Below are 17,310 nucleotides of genomic sequence, written 5' to 3' on the forward strand. Positions count from 1 at the left end.
AATAGGACCCTGGTACAATGAGTGCTCTCTCTCCCACTTTTTAAGAATCAATCCTTCCCTTTGTCTTTTCCTCACTAAGAAACAAAGCAAACAGCCTTCTTGCTCGAGCTTTTAGTGTCTCTCTTTCTCTTATCCATCTGTCTGTCTTCCCAGGGACATTATGCACCACTAGGAGTTGTCACAGATGAACTATTTTAGGGAAGTGGGTAATGGGAGGTGTATGTCATGATGTGTGTGTTTGCTTGTGGTGTAGCTACAAAGGTGGTGGTAGTACTATTACCTTATGTCTATCAAAAACTCAACCTGACACTATGTAAAGAGGGGTGTCATTTACATCCTTAACCTTTTTTCTTACCACTCCTGTGCTCCTTCTCTGTTCTTTACCTCTCGCATCTTTTCTTTGCTTTAATCTCTCCCATCATCTCTCTTTTCTTCTCTTTTATTTTGGCTTAAAATATCTATCTATATCTATATAAAGTGTACACTTACAAACCTGTCAAACCTGCATTTGGTAAATGGCATGCATTTGTATAGCGCTTTACTCAGTCCCTAAGGACCCCAAAGCACTTTACACTACATTCAGTCATCCACCCATTCACACACACATTCACACACTGGTGATGGCAGCTACATTGTAGCCACAGCTGCCCTGGGGCGCACTGACAGAGGCGAGGCTGCCGGACACTGGCGCCACCGGGCCCTCTGACCATTTGAAACGTTGGCTACCATAGCAGTACAGTATTACAGTCCATTTTTATGGACTACCAAATTTTCATTCCTATTTCTTATCTAAAGATTGCTACATGTTTCAAAAATGATCAAACCAAAATTTCTAGACAGTGAAGACAGTGAATCTCAGTGAACTGAACTTTGGAAATACCTACTCGGGTAACAGAGTTTTTAAATTTCAGCACCCCTAAGTTGTTATCAAAATGTAAAAGTTATTATTAAAAATCAATAATTCTCCCTCCAAACCACAAAGTGGGAGTGAAATCTTTCCATCAATCCAGATCAAAACTTCTAGACACAAATGTTTAAGTACTTTCAAAATGACTTAGAACCCCAACTTACAACTCATACAATACAAAAATCTCCACAGAATACACGATACAGGACAAAGGATGCTCCTAATGGGTCTTGCAGACACAAAAATATGCACCCACTGCACGGGCAATTCCATTGAGAACGATATGCATGTTATGTGGTCTTGTATGCCTGTCCATATTACATTCTATGACAAATACTTTCTCACACACACACACACACACACACACACACACACACACACACACACACACACACACACACCAAAATTGTATATCTGCTTGTGTAGCGCTCTATAATTTGTCTTTCTGGTGCTGTATATCATTTGAGTGCACTTTATTACAAGGCAGCAGATGGAGACCCAGCATGTCTGTTTACTTCACCCTCGACTTTCCCCCCACCTCCATTCTTTTCTCTCTCTTTTTCCTATTTCTCACTTTCTTCTTATTTTTTGCCAATCTGGCCTTTACCCCATCTGCTATCCACTACACAATAATATAAATAATAAAATACAGTAAATAAATAAAAGTGTACACTACAAAGAATTCAGACCATAATTCTGCTTGCTGGACAGGACAGGTTAAAAAATAATAACAAATAAAAACATTTTATTTTTCAACTCACTTTTGTCTTCCTTCTGCTTCTCTCATTCCAGAGGTGCAGCACCAGTCTACAGGCATCCAGATCTGATCACAAGCTGTTTATAAAGTGGGGTCATGATCAGAGATGGGCAGTAACGCGTTACAGTAACGCGTAATCTGATTACTTTTTTCAAGTAACGAGTAAAGTAAGGGTTTACTATGGCAAAAAAAAAATTGTATGATGGATTATGCAGAAAAAATAGAATTGGTCTGAAAGATCTATCGCTTTATCACCTATTCAGGTTGTAAATCATGTTTTTAAAAAGTAACTAAGTAACTAAGTAATTAATTACTTTTGAAAATAACTAATCAGTAAAGTACGTTTGGGGGGAAGTAATCAGTAATTAGTTACTGATTACTTTTTTCAAGTAACTTGACCAACACTAGTCATGATAGAAGTCCCACTCTGAGTGACAGTCTCTGATATAGCTGTTTTGTCAGAGTCTCAGTCATTGTATTCTCATCAGTTGCTGCAGGCCTGGAGTATCTGCCCAGGTTGCAGGTGACGACAATTCAGACATAGCAGTGTCCTTTGCTGTGTTGTGATGGACCTTGAAGAGACGCCCTCTTCTGGGACAACTGCTGCCATCAACCATGACCTCCTTTTATATACTTACATATATATTTAATTTCTTTTTTAGATTTTTTACTTTTAGATTTAGATTAATTTATTTATATTGTATTACTCAGATGGCAAATCAATGCACAAAATCACATTCTGATGTGCACTAACTGGTGTGTGTTATAAATGAGAATAAAGTAGCTATTCTATTCGCTTGTGCTGAGCTAACACTTGTGGTTGAGCAGGGAGTAGTCCTATTGCTCAATAAGGCCGTGGATATGTCTCTGCATTTAGTCAGGCCATTGTGTCTCATGAAATGATGAATGATTTCAACTCCTACTGACCTTGGCGCTACTTAGGACATGTCCATCACATTCGGACGGCTCTGATTTCACTTGAACAAAACAAAAGCACTCACTTCCACTGGTACTTGTAGAATGAGCACTCGGTAGCTTTCTTATGATGCTGCTTTGTTGAACGTGTATCCAGCATGGGTTATAACAGCACAACAATGGGTGTGGCAGCTAAGAGAAGAACTGCACATAGACAGCCCTGCCGCAAAGCATGTCATGGTGGCGTAAAGCCGCAACGCCCACCCGCTCGACACAGGCAACCCAGTATATGACATCTCCCCCCCTTTTCATGTTATTTCCAATAACAAACCCCAAATAGAACAGCAACGACACAATGATAACATGTGACACTATAATAGCCTCTGGGCGGTTCTCTTAAGGACCCGAGCACAATTGGCTTACTGTCGGCCTGAAGGGCAGTGTCCACAAAACAGGACTTATTAAACATGGTAAACCTTTAAGGTAATTAACTCAACCAGGTAGCAGCAGTATTGGTTGCAGCTCAAAACACAAGTGCAAAACAGCAACAATACAGCATTCCCACTCCCCGGTCCTTCCTTCTCTCCCATTACCCCAGTGTCTACAGATCCAGCCTGTTGACTGGCTTGCGTACCCGGCCGCACCTCCTGCGTAACTGATCCGGTACGTCGCCGTGAGTGGGTGCAAGCGTTGGGGCCAGACTAGGGGCCAAAGGTGGGGTCTCTGGAGTGGACACACCAGCGCACTGAGAAGGCAGCTCCTCAGTGTCCACAGTGGGTGTTGGAAGGGGCTGTGGCATAGCCCGTGGAGATGGTTCGAGGCGAAGATGGCGGCGGTTCCATCGCAGCACCGCACCTTGGGGTGTGGCAACGAGATAGGATGTCGGAGAGACGCTCTCCTAGGAGATGATGGCCGGCATTGCCCAAGCCTTCTCCTGGTCCAGCTTAGTTAGGACAGCATCCCCTGGATGGAGTGGAGGTAGGGGCTTAGTACCATGGCGGCGGTCGTAGTAGAACGCCTGCTTGGCCTTCTGACCAGCATCCCTTCGTTTAACCTCTCTTTTGTTTGGCCATTTAGGTTGAAGATTCTTCTTCAAGGTAGGCAGGGTTGTCCTGATCTTCCTCCCCATAATAAGTTCCGCTGGGCTGAAGCCTGTAGTGGTATAGGGAGTAGACCTAAAGCACATTAGTACTATCAGTGGGTCATTGTGCCAGAGGATTTTCTTTGCAGTCTGTACTGCCCTCTCCGCGTGACCATTTCCCTGTGGGTGGTGGGGACTAGACATTCTGTGGGCAAAATCCATCTCTCTCGCGAAGGCCTGGAACTCAGAGCTGGAGAACTGAGGGCCATTGTCACTCACCACCTCGTCAGGGATCCCAAACCTAGCAAAGGTCGACTTCAGTTTCTGAACAACTTGGCCACTGGTAGGTGCAGTATTTCCAGAAAACGTGAGTAGTAGTCCGACACAACAAGGTAATTATTCCGCTTGTGTTCACAGAGATCCAGGGCTATCCTTTGCCATGGACGATCCGGCAAAGGTGTGGAGATGAGCGGCTCCCTTGTCTGTGTTGGCCTCTGTGCCAGACATGTGTGGCACTGCAGCACTGCATTCTTTAGCTCAGTGGAGAGCCCCGGCCACCACACAGATGAATTAGCCCTATCCCTGCACTTGGCGAGGCCTTGGTGCCCTTCATGTAGTTTGTGTAGAATGGCTGTTCTCTGTGACTTTGGAATGACGATTCTGCAGCCTCGTATAACCAGGCCGTCAGCCTCTAATAGCTCGTTTTTCACTTTCATGTACGCTTTAATGTTCAATGGCACACTAGCTCCGTATGCAGGCCAACCCCTGCGTATGTACGTAATGACAGTCTGTAGTTCAACATCCGTTGCAGTGGCTGCTTTAATGCTTTCCATTCGGCTTGGGGACGCTGGAATGCCCTGTAACACGGTGGCTATGTAGCAGTCCACTTCACTGTGAGTGCTAGTGTCATCCTCAGCCCGAGTCTGTGGACTCCGTGACAACGTATCGGCGATGACAAGCGTTTTGCCAGGGACATAGACGGCCTCCGGCTTGTACCTCATGAGCCTCATCAGGAGGCGTTGACACCTCAATGGAACATTGTCAAGGTCCCCGCTATTGACCAGGGGCACCAAAGGTCTATGGTCGGTCTCAAGCCTGAAGCGATCTAAGCCACATAGATACTTATCAAACTTCTCACAGGCCCAAACACTTGCCAAACACTCCTTTTCGATTTGTGCGTAGCGTGTTTCAGCCTCCGTGAGGCGTCTAGAGCAGTAGGCAACAGGTTTCCACTCTGCACCATGAAGCTGAAGCAGCACAGCTACTGGCATCGGCAGATACGGCTGTGAGTCTGTTGACGTCATAGAAGGCAAGAACAGGTGCTGATGTAAGCGCTCTCTTTATGTTCTCGAAGGCTGCCTGCTGTGGGTGATCCCAGGTCCAACTGTTTTTGCTTTTAAGCAACTCGTACAGTGGCTGGCATACTGTGGCAAGAGCAGGAATATATCTGCCCAGGTAATTAACCATTCCTAGGATCCGTTTAAGCTCTTGCACATTTTCTGGTGACGGCAGCTGAAGAATGGCGTTCACTTTCTTAGGGTCTGGCCTGACCCCAGAATAGTCGATCAGGTGCCCTAGGAAGCGAAGCTGGCTCTGTCTGAAGGAGCACTTCTCTCCTTGAGAGCTTCAATCCGGCTAACTCAATGCGCTGCAGCACCTTCTCAAGTCGGGTGTCGTGTTGTTCCATGGTGGCCCCATAGACCAGGATGTCATCCATAAAGACCTCCACACCTTCTAGCCCCTCTAAGGTCTCCAACATCTTTCGCTGAAAGATCTCTGGTGCACTTGTTATCCCAAAGGGCAGCCTATTTGGCAATACCTGCCAAATGGCGTGATGAATGTCGTTAGTTTGCAACTCTCGTGATGCAATGGGAGCTGCCAAAATCCACTGGCTGCATCCAGCGAGGAGAAGACCGTTGCCCCACTCAACCTGGACATGGTTTCCTCAGGGGTAGGCAAGATATAGCGCTCTCTTTTGACAGACTTATTCAGTTTTGTCAGATCGACGCAGATCCTGGCCCTTGCTGTGTTCTTCTTCAAGACAGGCACCATTGGGGCACACCATTCGGTAGGTTGGGTCACCCTCTCAATGACACCATGGTTCTCCATTCTTTGTAGTTCCTCCTTCACTTTCTGCAGCATGGGGAAAGGCACACGGCGTGCCGTATACACTGCGTATGGCACAGCATCGTCCCTTAACTGAATTTTGACTGGCTCAGTTTTTAGTGTTCCGTGTTCACCGTAAAGTGGTTGGTTCCTGGTGGGTGTGATCGTTGCTTCATCAATTCTTCTCACCAGGTTCATCTGCACTGACAAGGAGCGGCTGAGAAGGTTGCTAACTCTGCGTCCACGAACCACATACACCTTGGATAGGTAGTCTTTGCCTTCATAACTTATTGTGGCCTTTAAGTAGGTCACGAGCAGTTGTCCAAGCATTTCACTACATATCGTACTGTGTATGACTGTGTACGTGACAAATAAAATTTGAATTTGAAGTAGCCGAGACATAACAGCTCTCCTCCTGTACTGAGCCTCCCGCATCTCCCTGCAAGCTGACCTGCGCTGCGACCTCCTCTGACTGTCTGACAATCTGGGTCGTTTGCGCCAACGTGAGGTCCTTCATCAGCTGTAGCCTGCGGGAGAGGTCCTTGTCTTGTATCCCGACCACAATACGATCGCGGATATTTTCCTCTTTACATGCACCAAACTCACAGTGCTCTGAGAGGTCATACAGGGCTCGGATAAAACTCTCCGCCGTTTCACCTGGCCACTGGACACGCTGGTGAAAACATGCTCTCTCATGTATAATGTTCCTCTGCGGGAAAAAATACTCGTCGAACTTCCTCATTACGACAGCGAAGTCGTCACGTCTTTCATCGGCGGCGAAGGTGAGTGACTTGTAAATGTTCTCTGCTTCATTTCCCATCACATAGATTAGGCAGCTCACCTGTACTTGTCCTTCGTCTTTGTGGAGTTTCGTTGCGATCCTGTAGCGCTCGAAACGCTGTTTCCAGTCGGGCCATTCCGTCGGCTTATTGAAAGGGAAGCTTGACGGGGGATTAAACTTAGCCATTCTGTTGTTTTCTCCCTTATGGCGTTATTCCGGCGATGGTCCGGGTCACTTCTGACATCATGTAGAATGAGCACTCGGTAGCTTTCTTATGATGCTGCTTTATTGAAGGTGTATCCAGCATGGGTTATAACAGCACAACAATGGGTGTGGCAGCTAAGAGAAGAACTGCACATAGACAGTCCTGCCGCAAAGCATGTCATGGTGACGTAAAGCCGCAACGCCCACCCGCTCGACTCAGGCAACCCAGTATATGACAGTACTTTGCTTATGTGTTAAGTCTATGCTGTTTTGGGGAGTTTCATGAAAGACTGCAGTTCCGTGTTGGCTCTGTTGCCATTCTGATTTGCTGGTGGACACAGGAATCTACCACTAGCAACATAGCATGCCACATCACTGTGTGTTCCAGTCTCTGTGAAAGTGTTAGCTACGGGCTATGTGACAGGGTGTCTGCAATGATAAGAGTATTTCCCAGGACATGCTCCAATACTGGACTGAATCCCAGGAGCCTCATGAGAAGATGTTGGTACCATAGTGGCACATTGTCCAAGCTGTGTTTGTTAACGAGAGGTACCAGTGACTCGTAGTCTGTTACACATTTTAAACTGAGCCGGGCCACTAAACTGTCAGACTCTTTGCACACCCACACACCCACCAAACTGAACGTACTGAACGTAGCATGTTCTGCTCATTACTCAGATTTCAGGAGCTGGTCTGCAACCTATTGCTATTCACCTGTTTCCTGCTGCTGATGCGAACCCACAGGCTACGGGAAATCTAAAAGGAGTTGGAGAACTCACCTAGCTGGGGTTTTTTGTTACAATGTGCGCTAGCTTTGGGTTGCTCGTCCTGCTCTTTCCCTAATGATGCCACTAAGCTGTCCAATGCAATCAGGGGGAAAGCGCTGGCGTGGGCTGAGGTTTTTTCATTTATCATTCCATTTCTACCTTCCCATATGAATGAGCTGAGAAAGAAATTTGCTCACCTATATCTGAGGGCAGTTTAGCTAAAAGATTGTTTGATCTATGCCAGGGCATCCGCAGCATAGCTGAGTTCTTAGTTAAGTTTCAAACTGTGGCCGCCACAGCGAGCTGGCCAGATAATGCATTACAAGGAGTATTTCTCCAGGGTTTAAATGATCAGATGAAGGGCCAACTAGCTTTCTACAACAACATTCTTACCCACATTGTCCATTATTCCCTCCAGACTTCATTTATGTATCAATCCTGCTCCATCTTCTTGCATAATGACTTGGAAAAGTAATTTCCTCTGCTTGCCTTTGGGTCTCACAGGTTGAACTTTTCCAGAAGCAATTAAAAGCACAGTGAACTTGTCAACATATACTGATGTACTGATGCTTCAGCTTCTTCCACAAAGGTCCACTGGCCAAAATGTAAAATATGATGGTTTTACCATTACCAGCTGGGACCTGCTCTACCTCCTGTAGCTTAGGAGCAAGCATTTGGCAACAATGGGAAGCAATTTCTGGAAGAACTAGACTCTGGAATGAAGTTAAGGGGAGGGAAACAGTGAAAAAAAAAACACTGGGGAAGAGAGCCAGAGATGAAAGTTAACTAATGATGAAATGCAGAGTGATGTATAAACTGAGAGTGAAAAGAGGTGAAGAAGAAACGCTCCAGCATCATGGAAAGCCCCCAGCAGCCTAGGCCTATTGCAGCTAATTAATGCATGGCTCAGGGTCACGTGATCCAATCCTTACTATAAGCTTTATCAAACAGGAAAGTTTTAAGGCTAATCTTAAAAGTAGAGGGGGTGACTCCTGAATACAAACTGGGAATATGTTCTGTAAAAGACTATGTTGAAAGCTAAAAGCTGTGCTTGCCATTCTACTTCTTTATACCAGAGGAAACCACAAGCAAGCATGGGCCAAAGCATGTTTGGCCCATATCCAGGAGTAAAGGTAGTTTTTTGTGTTGGGATAAAGGTCATTACTAGGGGTGGAGAAGGACCCTGTGTAAACCTCTCATAAAGATATGTAGTGCAGCTCTCCAGAGGACAATGGTGCAAGGGACTGTTGATACAAAAAGACACGGCACATATAAATCCAAAAAGGAAGGAAGCTGTTGCATTTTCTGCTATGCTGAGGAGACACTGCAATACCCTTGGCTTACCTGCCTCAGGCTGGCTTCCGTTTTAATATGTTGAACATCATGAATGCGTTCAACATATGCAGTAACATGAAGTTTTATGAATGGAAAGCTGGACCAATGAAGGGTTGGTTAAGTATCAAAGGTGCTTTTCTCTTTTCCTTTCTGTTCCCGTCCTTTTCTTTCCTTTCTTCCAATTCTTTTGACCCACAGAGGCTAATTTAGTTACCAGCTCCAATGCATGTTATCTCTAATAGTATACATCACTGTCTGTCCTTACCTTTACTACAGGCCAGTAGTGGGGCTGGCCCAGTAGTTTAACAATAGCTGGGACACCATAGTGCAGACGCACGGCATTCTGGGCTAGCTCGGCATCTTGGTGGCGGGAGGTGAGATGCCGCAGGGCGCAGACCGCAGGTTCAGCAACATCCTCCTTCTCGCCAGCACGAAGCACAGCATGGATCAATGCCTCCACTCCACCATACTGAGTCACCAGCGTCTGTAGGAACACATGGGGAACAGAAATCTGGGTTTTTCACCATGAAATACAAATGTGAATCCACACATCAAAACAAAGACAAGTAAACATTAAGTTACATCGCTTTGTTAAACTGACGTTCTTTAGAATTGAAATGTGTACACAGCTGAGGTGTTCATGACCACTGTGACACAATCACACATGAACAAATAAAATCTGTTGGCCGTTTATTTAATCTGATATTTTTAATGACTTTGGTTGGCAATAAGAACTTAAGAATTTCAGGAAATATTCATAGTAGTATGTCTTCATACTACGCCAGCATGCGTAAAAATGGATTTATAAAAGCCCAGAACATCGCACCTAAGCTTGTGTATATTGTACAATATGCACAAGCTTCTGCTCATTTAGAAAATGATATTTGCCAGCAGTGTGTTTTGTGTATTTTAAAACTTGACTGCATGTCTGTGGACTGTGGGAGGAAGCCGGAGTATCCGGAGAGATCAACCCACGCAAACACAGGGAGAACATGCAAACTCCACACAGAAAGACCCTGGTCTAATGTTGGAACTCAGAACCTTCCTACTGTGAGGTAACAGTGCTAATCACCAATCATTGCGCCGCCCCACAATACGGAGAACAACTAATAAACTCTGAGCCTGTGAACAAAGACAGCAGTGTCTTTTTTAAGAAGTTGAGAAATGAAATCTGGAGCTTGTTCTGTATACTGAATTTTAAAACAAATCCTAAAAACTATTTGGAGCCAGTGTAAAGAATATAAAAAAGAAGTAATGTGAGCTTGCTACAACGTGTTAATAGTCTGGCTGCAGCACTTTCTATAGCTTGAAGGCGTGAAAGAAACGATTAGTCCAAGCCGGGCATTACCATTATTTAAATGCAATGACATAAATGCATGGATAATTTTTTCCAGGTTGGCTGATGAGACCATATGTCACAACTTAGAAATGTTCCTAACTGAAAGATGTGAGTCGTATTACACCAAGACTTCGAATGCTGAACTTAGTTGAACAAACAAAAGCAAGAGCCTGAATGTTTCTAAGATATATTTCAGGAGGAGCTACAACCATGGTCTCAATGTTGTTGGTGTTTAAAACAAGATCATTCCTAGAGAGCCAGTTGGTAACTTCTGTTAAACTTCTGTTAAACAAGAGTAGTCTTGTTTAATAAGTGAATTGAATTGGATAGGCTGTCCACACTAGTGTAGACTAGTGTGGACAGCCTATCCAATTCAATTCACTCATTTATACAGCACCAAATCACAACAGTTGCCTCAAGGTGCTTCATATTGTACGATAGACCCTACAACAACACAAAGAAAATAGAGAAAACTCTAACAATCATATAAGCCACTATTAGCAGAGTTGGAAAAGGTACAGATATTCTGTACTGAAGTAAGAATACTCAAGTAAAAGTTACAAAGTAGAGGCTCTGAAATGTACTCAAAGACATTTGGAGACATTTTTGTGCAAAGCTAACTGAACCTTGTGCTATATTAACATTAAATAAAATAAAATTAAATAATATCAGATGGGAACTGAATTCAACAAGATGTCAGCAGATGTTTCACGAGTTCTCCTGGGTGATTTCCATCCTCTATACTGACACTACGCTGTTTATGATGTCTTTTTCCCAGATGGTATAAAGTTGGTATGAAGGTGGAATTAGTCAGTGGATCTAAGGATCATCAAATTCATATGAATCTCTCCTATATTTGATGTAACCTCACTCTGACTCATGAAACCACAGCCACTGTGCACCAGTCACACGTACTTTTATTTACTTAAAGACAGTTTGTGTGTTTGCTGATGTCTGTTGAGCTGATAGAAACATTGCAAAAAAGTCACTCCCTTTATGATCACTCCTCTTTAGTTGGACTTGCTAGATGCCGAAGTACCACATTCTGGTGTTGTGGCAAAAACAAAAAAAAACCACCACTTTTAACCCATGACTTTAGCACACACCATCTCTTTTTGTGTGACATCCTCTGGTGATTAATAAACAAACTGAATTGCTCTTCATCTGTTTAGTCCTAAATCGTGTTGATGTTTGGAGGCTCACAGTAACAAAATAATAACTTTCTCCAAATGTGCTAAAGCAAAAGTAACAAGCCTGTTTTGAAAATGTAAGAAGTAGAAAGTGCAGATATTTGTTTAAAAATGTAGGAAGTAAAAGTAAAAAGTAGCCAGGAAAAAACTACTCAAGTAAATTACAGATACAGTTTTCAGGTATCTGTACAGTTAAGTACAAAGTATTTGTACTTTGCTACTTCCCATCTCTGCCTATGAGCTAGCGCTTTGGCAACAGTGGGAAGGGAAAACGCTGCACATTTTTATTTATTGGTTTACACTTGTGTTACTAACCTCTTCTCAAATAACATAATTATTTTCAAAACATTTTTCTTGCTGTTTCTTACCACCCCAGTCTTTTGTTGCCCTGTCCCAACTTTTGAGAGATGTTGTTGCCATCAAATTCAAAATTAGCCAATACTTTTTAAGAAATAGTGAAATGTCCCAGTTTAAACATTTGATATGTTTTCTGTGTTGTGGTTATAATAAAAAATATGAGTTCATGCATTCTGTTTTTATTTACATTTTACACAGGATCGCACCTTTTTGTTGGAACTTGCAGCGTTCTAGAAATCCTTTACTGTTACAACACTTGTAAGTGGTGGAAAGTACTCCTGACAGAAATGGTGACATCATAGATTTTTCTTTTACTCCAGTTCAGCGTTGCGTTAGGGCTAGAGCCTGTCCAGCTTACAATCTGGACAGGCCAACATACTGGATGTGTATGTGAGTGTTTGTGTACCTTAAGACATTAAAATTGTACTTGTTTACATGTTAGTTCCATGTAGTCTTGAAAGTTGTGTGTCTGCCATCTCATCATGGTTACCTTGTTGCGTGAGTTATTGCATGTCAGGTTGGACAGAATGCCGGTGGCACAGGTTAACATGTTCACATCATCTGAGCCCAGCTGAGTGACCAGTATCTGCAGCAGACCATCTAATCCCTCCTACAGAGCAGAACCAATAGAGATAAAGAAAGGATCAATCACAGCAGAGATGTATTGGAACAAAGTTAAAGTACAAAATGTCCTGGGATAAATACATTTCTATACATTTTATGGAGCAGGATGTCTAACCAAACAAGTATCACTAGGTTTTTTTCTAGGCATCAGTTGACAGTCGTGATGTTATTAAAACTTATATAAATATAGTAATCTTCTCCTCCTTCTCATGTCATATTTAGTATATTCTGAAAATCCAAATGGATTATTTTTCTCCTAATTGTTGATCATCATGATTATTGCTCCATGAAGCAGTTGTGAAGGCAATTGTGGAACATCAAAGTACTTTTCCTGTTCCAATCCGCTGAATGAGCTAGTTTGCTAACTGATATTTTGATGGAAATTTATTACATGGTGCTTGAGGATTGTGTGTCAGTGGTGTGAATGTCATAGCTAGCAAGTTAAGAGCAACTGTTGAACTGCACTAACTGAAGTGACTTGCAAATGAAATGATACTTACATACCTTTTCTATTCTGAGCACTCAAAGTGTTGCATATCTAGAAGTTACCGTTAGGATTTTGTAAAAAATGAAAATCATCCACAAGGCCAAGATTGCACCATTTAGGGTTCTGGGTTTTAAGGGGATGTGTTGATGGGATATTTTGTCTATGCGCTTGATATTGCATGAACCAGCTTATATAAAGTCATCAGTATAACTAATGACCAGCGATCATTTGTTTTGGCTTCTTTATCTTTACATACACACGAGTGACTTCATGTCATCACTGTACCTGTTTGGTTGCTGCGTCTGACAGATTACGGAGTGTCCACAGACAGTTCTGGATCAGACGCTGGCTAGACCCTGTAAGATGCTGCCCCAAAGCCTGCATGCCTCCTGAGCACACATGTGAACATATGGTTACAGAACATGTAGCATGTTGCGCTAAGCCCACAGTATATTCAGCAGTAGTTACATACCAGCTTCGACTATAGCTGGTTTGTTGCTGGGGCAGACAGACAGCACTTTAAGGACACGGCTTGTCGTCCAAAGCAGCTTCTCATAGTTGTAGTTTCTCATGATGAAAACCAAACACTCTGGACCCCCATTGGCTAGAATAATCAGCTGACAAGAAACAGGAAGTAGGAAGTGTTGATTAGGTATTAAAGAAAATAAGTAGACCAATAGTCTCCTTTCCAGCTCCAGGGTCCTCTTCTCACCTTGCTTTCCTGGTTTCCGTAGGACAGGAGTTGCAGACAATCTGTAGTAATGGCTAAAAACTTTGGGTTGCTCTTTTTCAATAAGGGAACTATTCTCTGCAGGCCATCAGCAAGACGCACAGCCATCTTTGCTCCCTCTTGATGCAGCAGCAGGTTGTGAAGAGTGGTAATTCCGTAAAATAGGACTGATTCTACTGGTGAACTGCACAATGAAAAATGGAAAAGGATAGAGATCCCATAAAATTAATAGATTTCAAGGCACATTAGACAGTTTATGACCTTAACTGACTTCTATCAGACACAGATAACTCATTCAAAAGAAATCCCTGAGACTTGAGTTCAAGACTTTTTTTCCAGTGTCCATGACTTGATAGCAGCACCACTCCCTTCATGAAGCATCTGCTATTGGTGAATTCTGCAACAGCAAAAACGATGGTAGAATACCACTTTTGGATGAAAATGCAAAATAAGGTAGTGCCCCGAAAAACTCTGTGCGTAAAGGTGCTCAGATGTGTTAATATGGCTGCTGAGTATCAGGCCTTGTTTCTAGAAGCTTCTAGAAATTAACTGATGATGTTCTTTAGGTGCCACACTTGCATGTTCTAACTTTATAGTACATGCATATAAAAACAGCCCTGATGGCTACTTTGATATCTGTTTTTATACTGTTGAATGTAAATATCTAAATCCACCAAGACTTCAGAACCATCAGCAGCACAAAGTATGTGTCACGGAGGACCCAAGAGCAAACAGAGGTGAGGACACAAAACCGGACTTAACAGAAGGCGAGCCTTTATTTAGGGCCGAAAACTTAAGGAACAAGGCAGCAAAGCAACTGAGGGAAAACCTGAACATAGACTGGGAAAACTATGGCTAAACAAAGTACAAACTAGGACTAGTTAAGGCTGGGGAACTATGACAAGGGGTAGGGGAGATAACACAGACGACGCGACACAGACTGTAAGAAACACAGAGACTAAATACACATGAGGGATGATCAGGGGAAGTGGCCACACATGGGAACGCAGCTGACACACATGAACTTAACGACAGGACAGGAGGAGTGAGCTGAATACACAGACAGTGAATGCAGGCCTTCAAAGTAAAACAAGAAACATGAGACATGAACCGGGGAGACGTAGTACAGGGGGAGGTGACATAACTGACAGCATGAACTTGACAGTACAAGACACACAGACATAAACACACGAAGGGCAAGGGAGACGTAATGCAAGGGTAACATAATTACAAAAAGGGCTGGACTACCTTAAAGAACCTAAGCAAACAATAAACATCAAAATAGGTTAAGCATAACACACTGGGTCACACGACCCAGGACCATGACAGTATGGCCGCTTTGCTCAAGCAGACGTTTTTGCAGTTGCTAGTCTGAAATTAATTTAATTGGACAAAAAGGGTCCAACAACACGGGGTAATAATGTGGAAAAAAGCTTCGGCAATGAGGCAAAACCAGTTAGTAATAGTTGCAGAATACATTGGTAACAATATGATAACCTGCTAGCAATAAAAAGGTAATATCTGTGCATTAGACTTTTCTTTTCTTTGTTTTTTTGTAAGAAGGCTTTAAATGGTAATAGCCTCATAATAATGAGGTTACATTTGCTGATGTTTTAGCATAATAATAAAGTGATTAAATTAATCCTAACTTAGGTTTCCAGCATTCTGCTTTGCTTAAAATCAATGATGTAAATATTGTGTTTATTGTTCAGGCTTGTTAAATGCAATTATGTATGTTTGGTAGTTTCTGAGTAATAAGCAGGAGTCAGCGCTGCAAAATGCAAAACTGCCTGCTTCTATTCAATAACACATTAATAACATATTAAAGCAAACTTTAAAAGTGTGTAATTATTACTTTATTATTATTATTATTATTTCTATTTAATACAATCATTGATCAAAGAAAGGTTCAAGAAATGTGATGATGACCTGGAAACACTCGTGCAAAACACCTAAAAAAATATGTTGTTAATGCTAAAAATGTAATAAACATGTGTAAAAGATGAATCAAAAGTTAGCTTGAAAATAATGCATTCTATTTTATCGTGGATCACAATACTGTCCAAAATATCTAAAATAGTTTTTGAAAATCTTATATAATACATATGAATAGGTCAGATTTGCATGGGAAAGAATGGAGCGAGGGTAATGTTGGTTGAGTTTGTATTAAAAGGCAGAAGTAAAGAGGACATAGAAAGGAAATCTGCATGTTGATAGCATTGATGCACCAAGCAGGGCTCTCTCTGTCAAGCTCTTTTTCATTTTCTCTTCTTTAAATTCAATTTTCTTTCATTTTCTGTACAAATTAAGCTCCCACATCAATTATGAGTGTGAAATATCCTCTTCTGTTAAGCCTGAGTGTATGGAATTATTTAGCAGCCCTTCCTGAAGGTTGGAATAGTTCCCATAATCAGTACTGCTAGCCTGTTAGCAACATCTGCTACAATTGTCTGTTGATAAACTTTGTTAAGCTCCTTGTTCCACTGGGTATGTTGGTAAAGAGGATATGGGCTACAGGGTATCTATATCAAGGAGGCAACATGCAGTAAACACTCACATATAAAAATGTAAAGAAGGTGGAGAAAATCTTAAGCATATAAGTACTCTAAGGACTTTTAAATAAGTACTATCCCTTTAACCCCTGGAAACAATTTTTCGTAAACTTTATATTATTCATGAATGCACTTCATTATTAAAGTATATATATACTTACTTCTGCCGTTTGTATCTGCAATCTTATTCTTACTACCCAGGGCTTGTGACCCTAAGTAAAACAGGGCACTTCCACACTCAGCTCTCTCTTCATTTCCACAGAGCGATACAGAGGTCCATCACTGCTGATGCCACAACAACTCATTTGTCGGTCTCCCGCTTCACTTGCACCTTGCACGTAAACAAGAACCCGAGATACTTGAATTCCTTCGTTTGGGGCAGCAACTCATTTCTGCCTTGACGTTAGCACTCTACCCTTTTTCGCCTGAGAATCTTGGCATCCGACTTGGAACAATTGTTTCTCATTCCCGCTGTATTACACTCAGCAGCAAAATGCCCCATTGCAAGCTGGAGGTCTCCAACTGATGATGCCAAACCACAGGAATTCCCATTCTATATTTACAGTAAATATGCTAGGAACCACAAGTGAACAGCAGTCTGAGAGCAAAGTGCTCTATTGGAGTGTTATGGCACTATGAGGTCTTTAAAATAAGCATGGGAGGAACAGGGGAAGAACACATGCTGCTAGTGATTTCACTATGAGCTAAGTTTTTGTAGCAAATCCCTAAAGACAAAGTTAGTATTATGATTCAGCAGGGTGTAGAAGATTATTCCATGAAATGAGTTATTATAAAAGGAAAAAAATAGATAAGCTACACAAAAAAACTCTCTGTGGTGTGGTATTATTTCCTGTTCCTGTTCCACTGGCCAAAAGTTTTTTTTTGTGTAGCTTATCTATTTTTTTCCAAGTAGAGCCTTCAGCTTCAGAGTCCCTCTTCTGCCGAACCAGCTTCCAGTTTGGATTTGGAAGACAGGGACCCTTTCTTCTTTTATGATTAGGCTTAAAACTATCATTTTTGATAAAGCATATAGTTTAGGAGCAGATCAGTGGACCGTGAATCACCGTTAATTTTGGTGCAATAGGTTTAAGCTGCTGTGAGCTTTCCATGATGCACCGAGTGTTGTTTTTCACTTTGTATTTATACACCACTCTGTATTTAATGCTTAATACTTAATT

The 17,310-nt window shown here is 42.3% G+C and overlaps 1 protein-coding gene across 4 annotated transcripts in view; it reads right to left on the reverse strand.

Annotated features, from left to right (window-relative positions):
- The window catches only part of LOC147331871 (junction plakoglobin a-like), a 118,024-nt gene that overhangs the window by 19,019 nt on the left and 81,695 nt on the right, over positions 1-17,310 (reverse strand). For all 4 annotated transcript variants that reach the window (XM_086288171.1, XM_086288170.1, XM_086288172.1 and 1 more), the window contains 5 exons: positions 13,563-13,764; positions 13,323-13,467; positions 13,136-13,239; positions 12,230-12,349; positions 9,119-9,337 (listed from right to left, as the gene is read on the reverse strand). In XM_086288171.1, the coding sequence (XP_086144297.1) occupies positions 9,119-9,337; positions 12,230-12,349; positions 13,136-13,239; positions 13,323-13,467; positions 13,563-13,764 (790 nt within the window). The remainder of the gene's footprint in view (positions 1-9,118; positions 9,338-12,229; positions 12,350-13,135; positions 13,240-13,322; positions 13,468-13,562; positions 13,765-17,310) is intronic.

The sequence above is a fragment of the Aulonocara sp. 'chitande type north' Nkhata Bay genome, linkage group LG4 (assembly GCF_057382095.1).
Source record: "Aulonocara sp. 'chitande type north' Nkhata Bay isolate Kocher_YH1m ecotype deep benthic linkage group LG4, A_spYH_male_GT1.1, whole genome shotgun sequence".
NCBI classification, from domain to species: domain Eukaryota; kingdom Metazoa; phylum Chordata; class Actinopteri; order Cichliformes; family Cichlidae; genus Aulonocara; species Aulonocara sp. 'chitande type north' Nkhata Bay.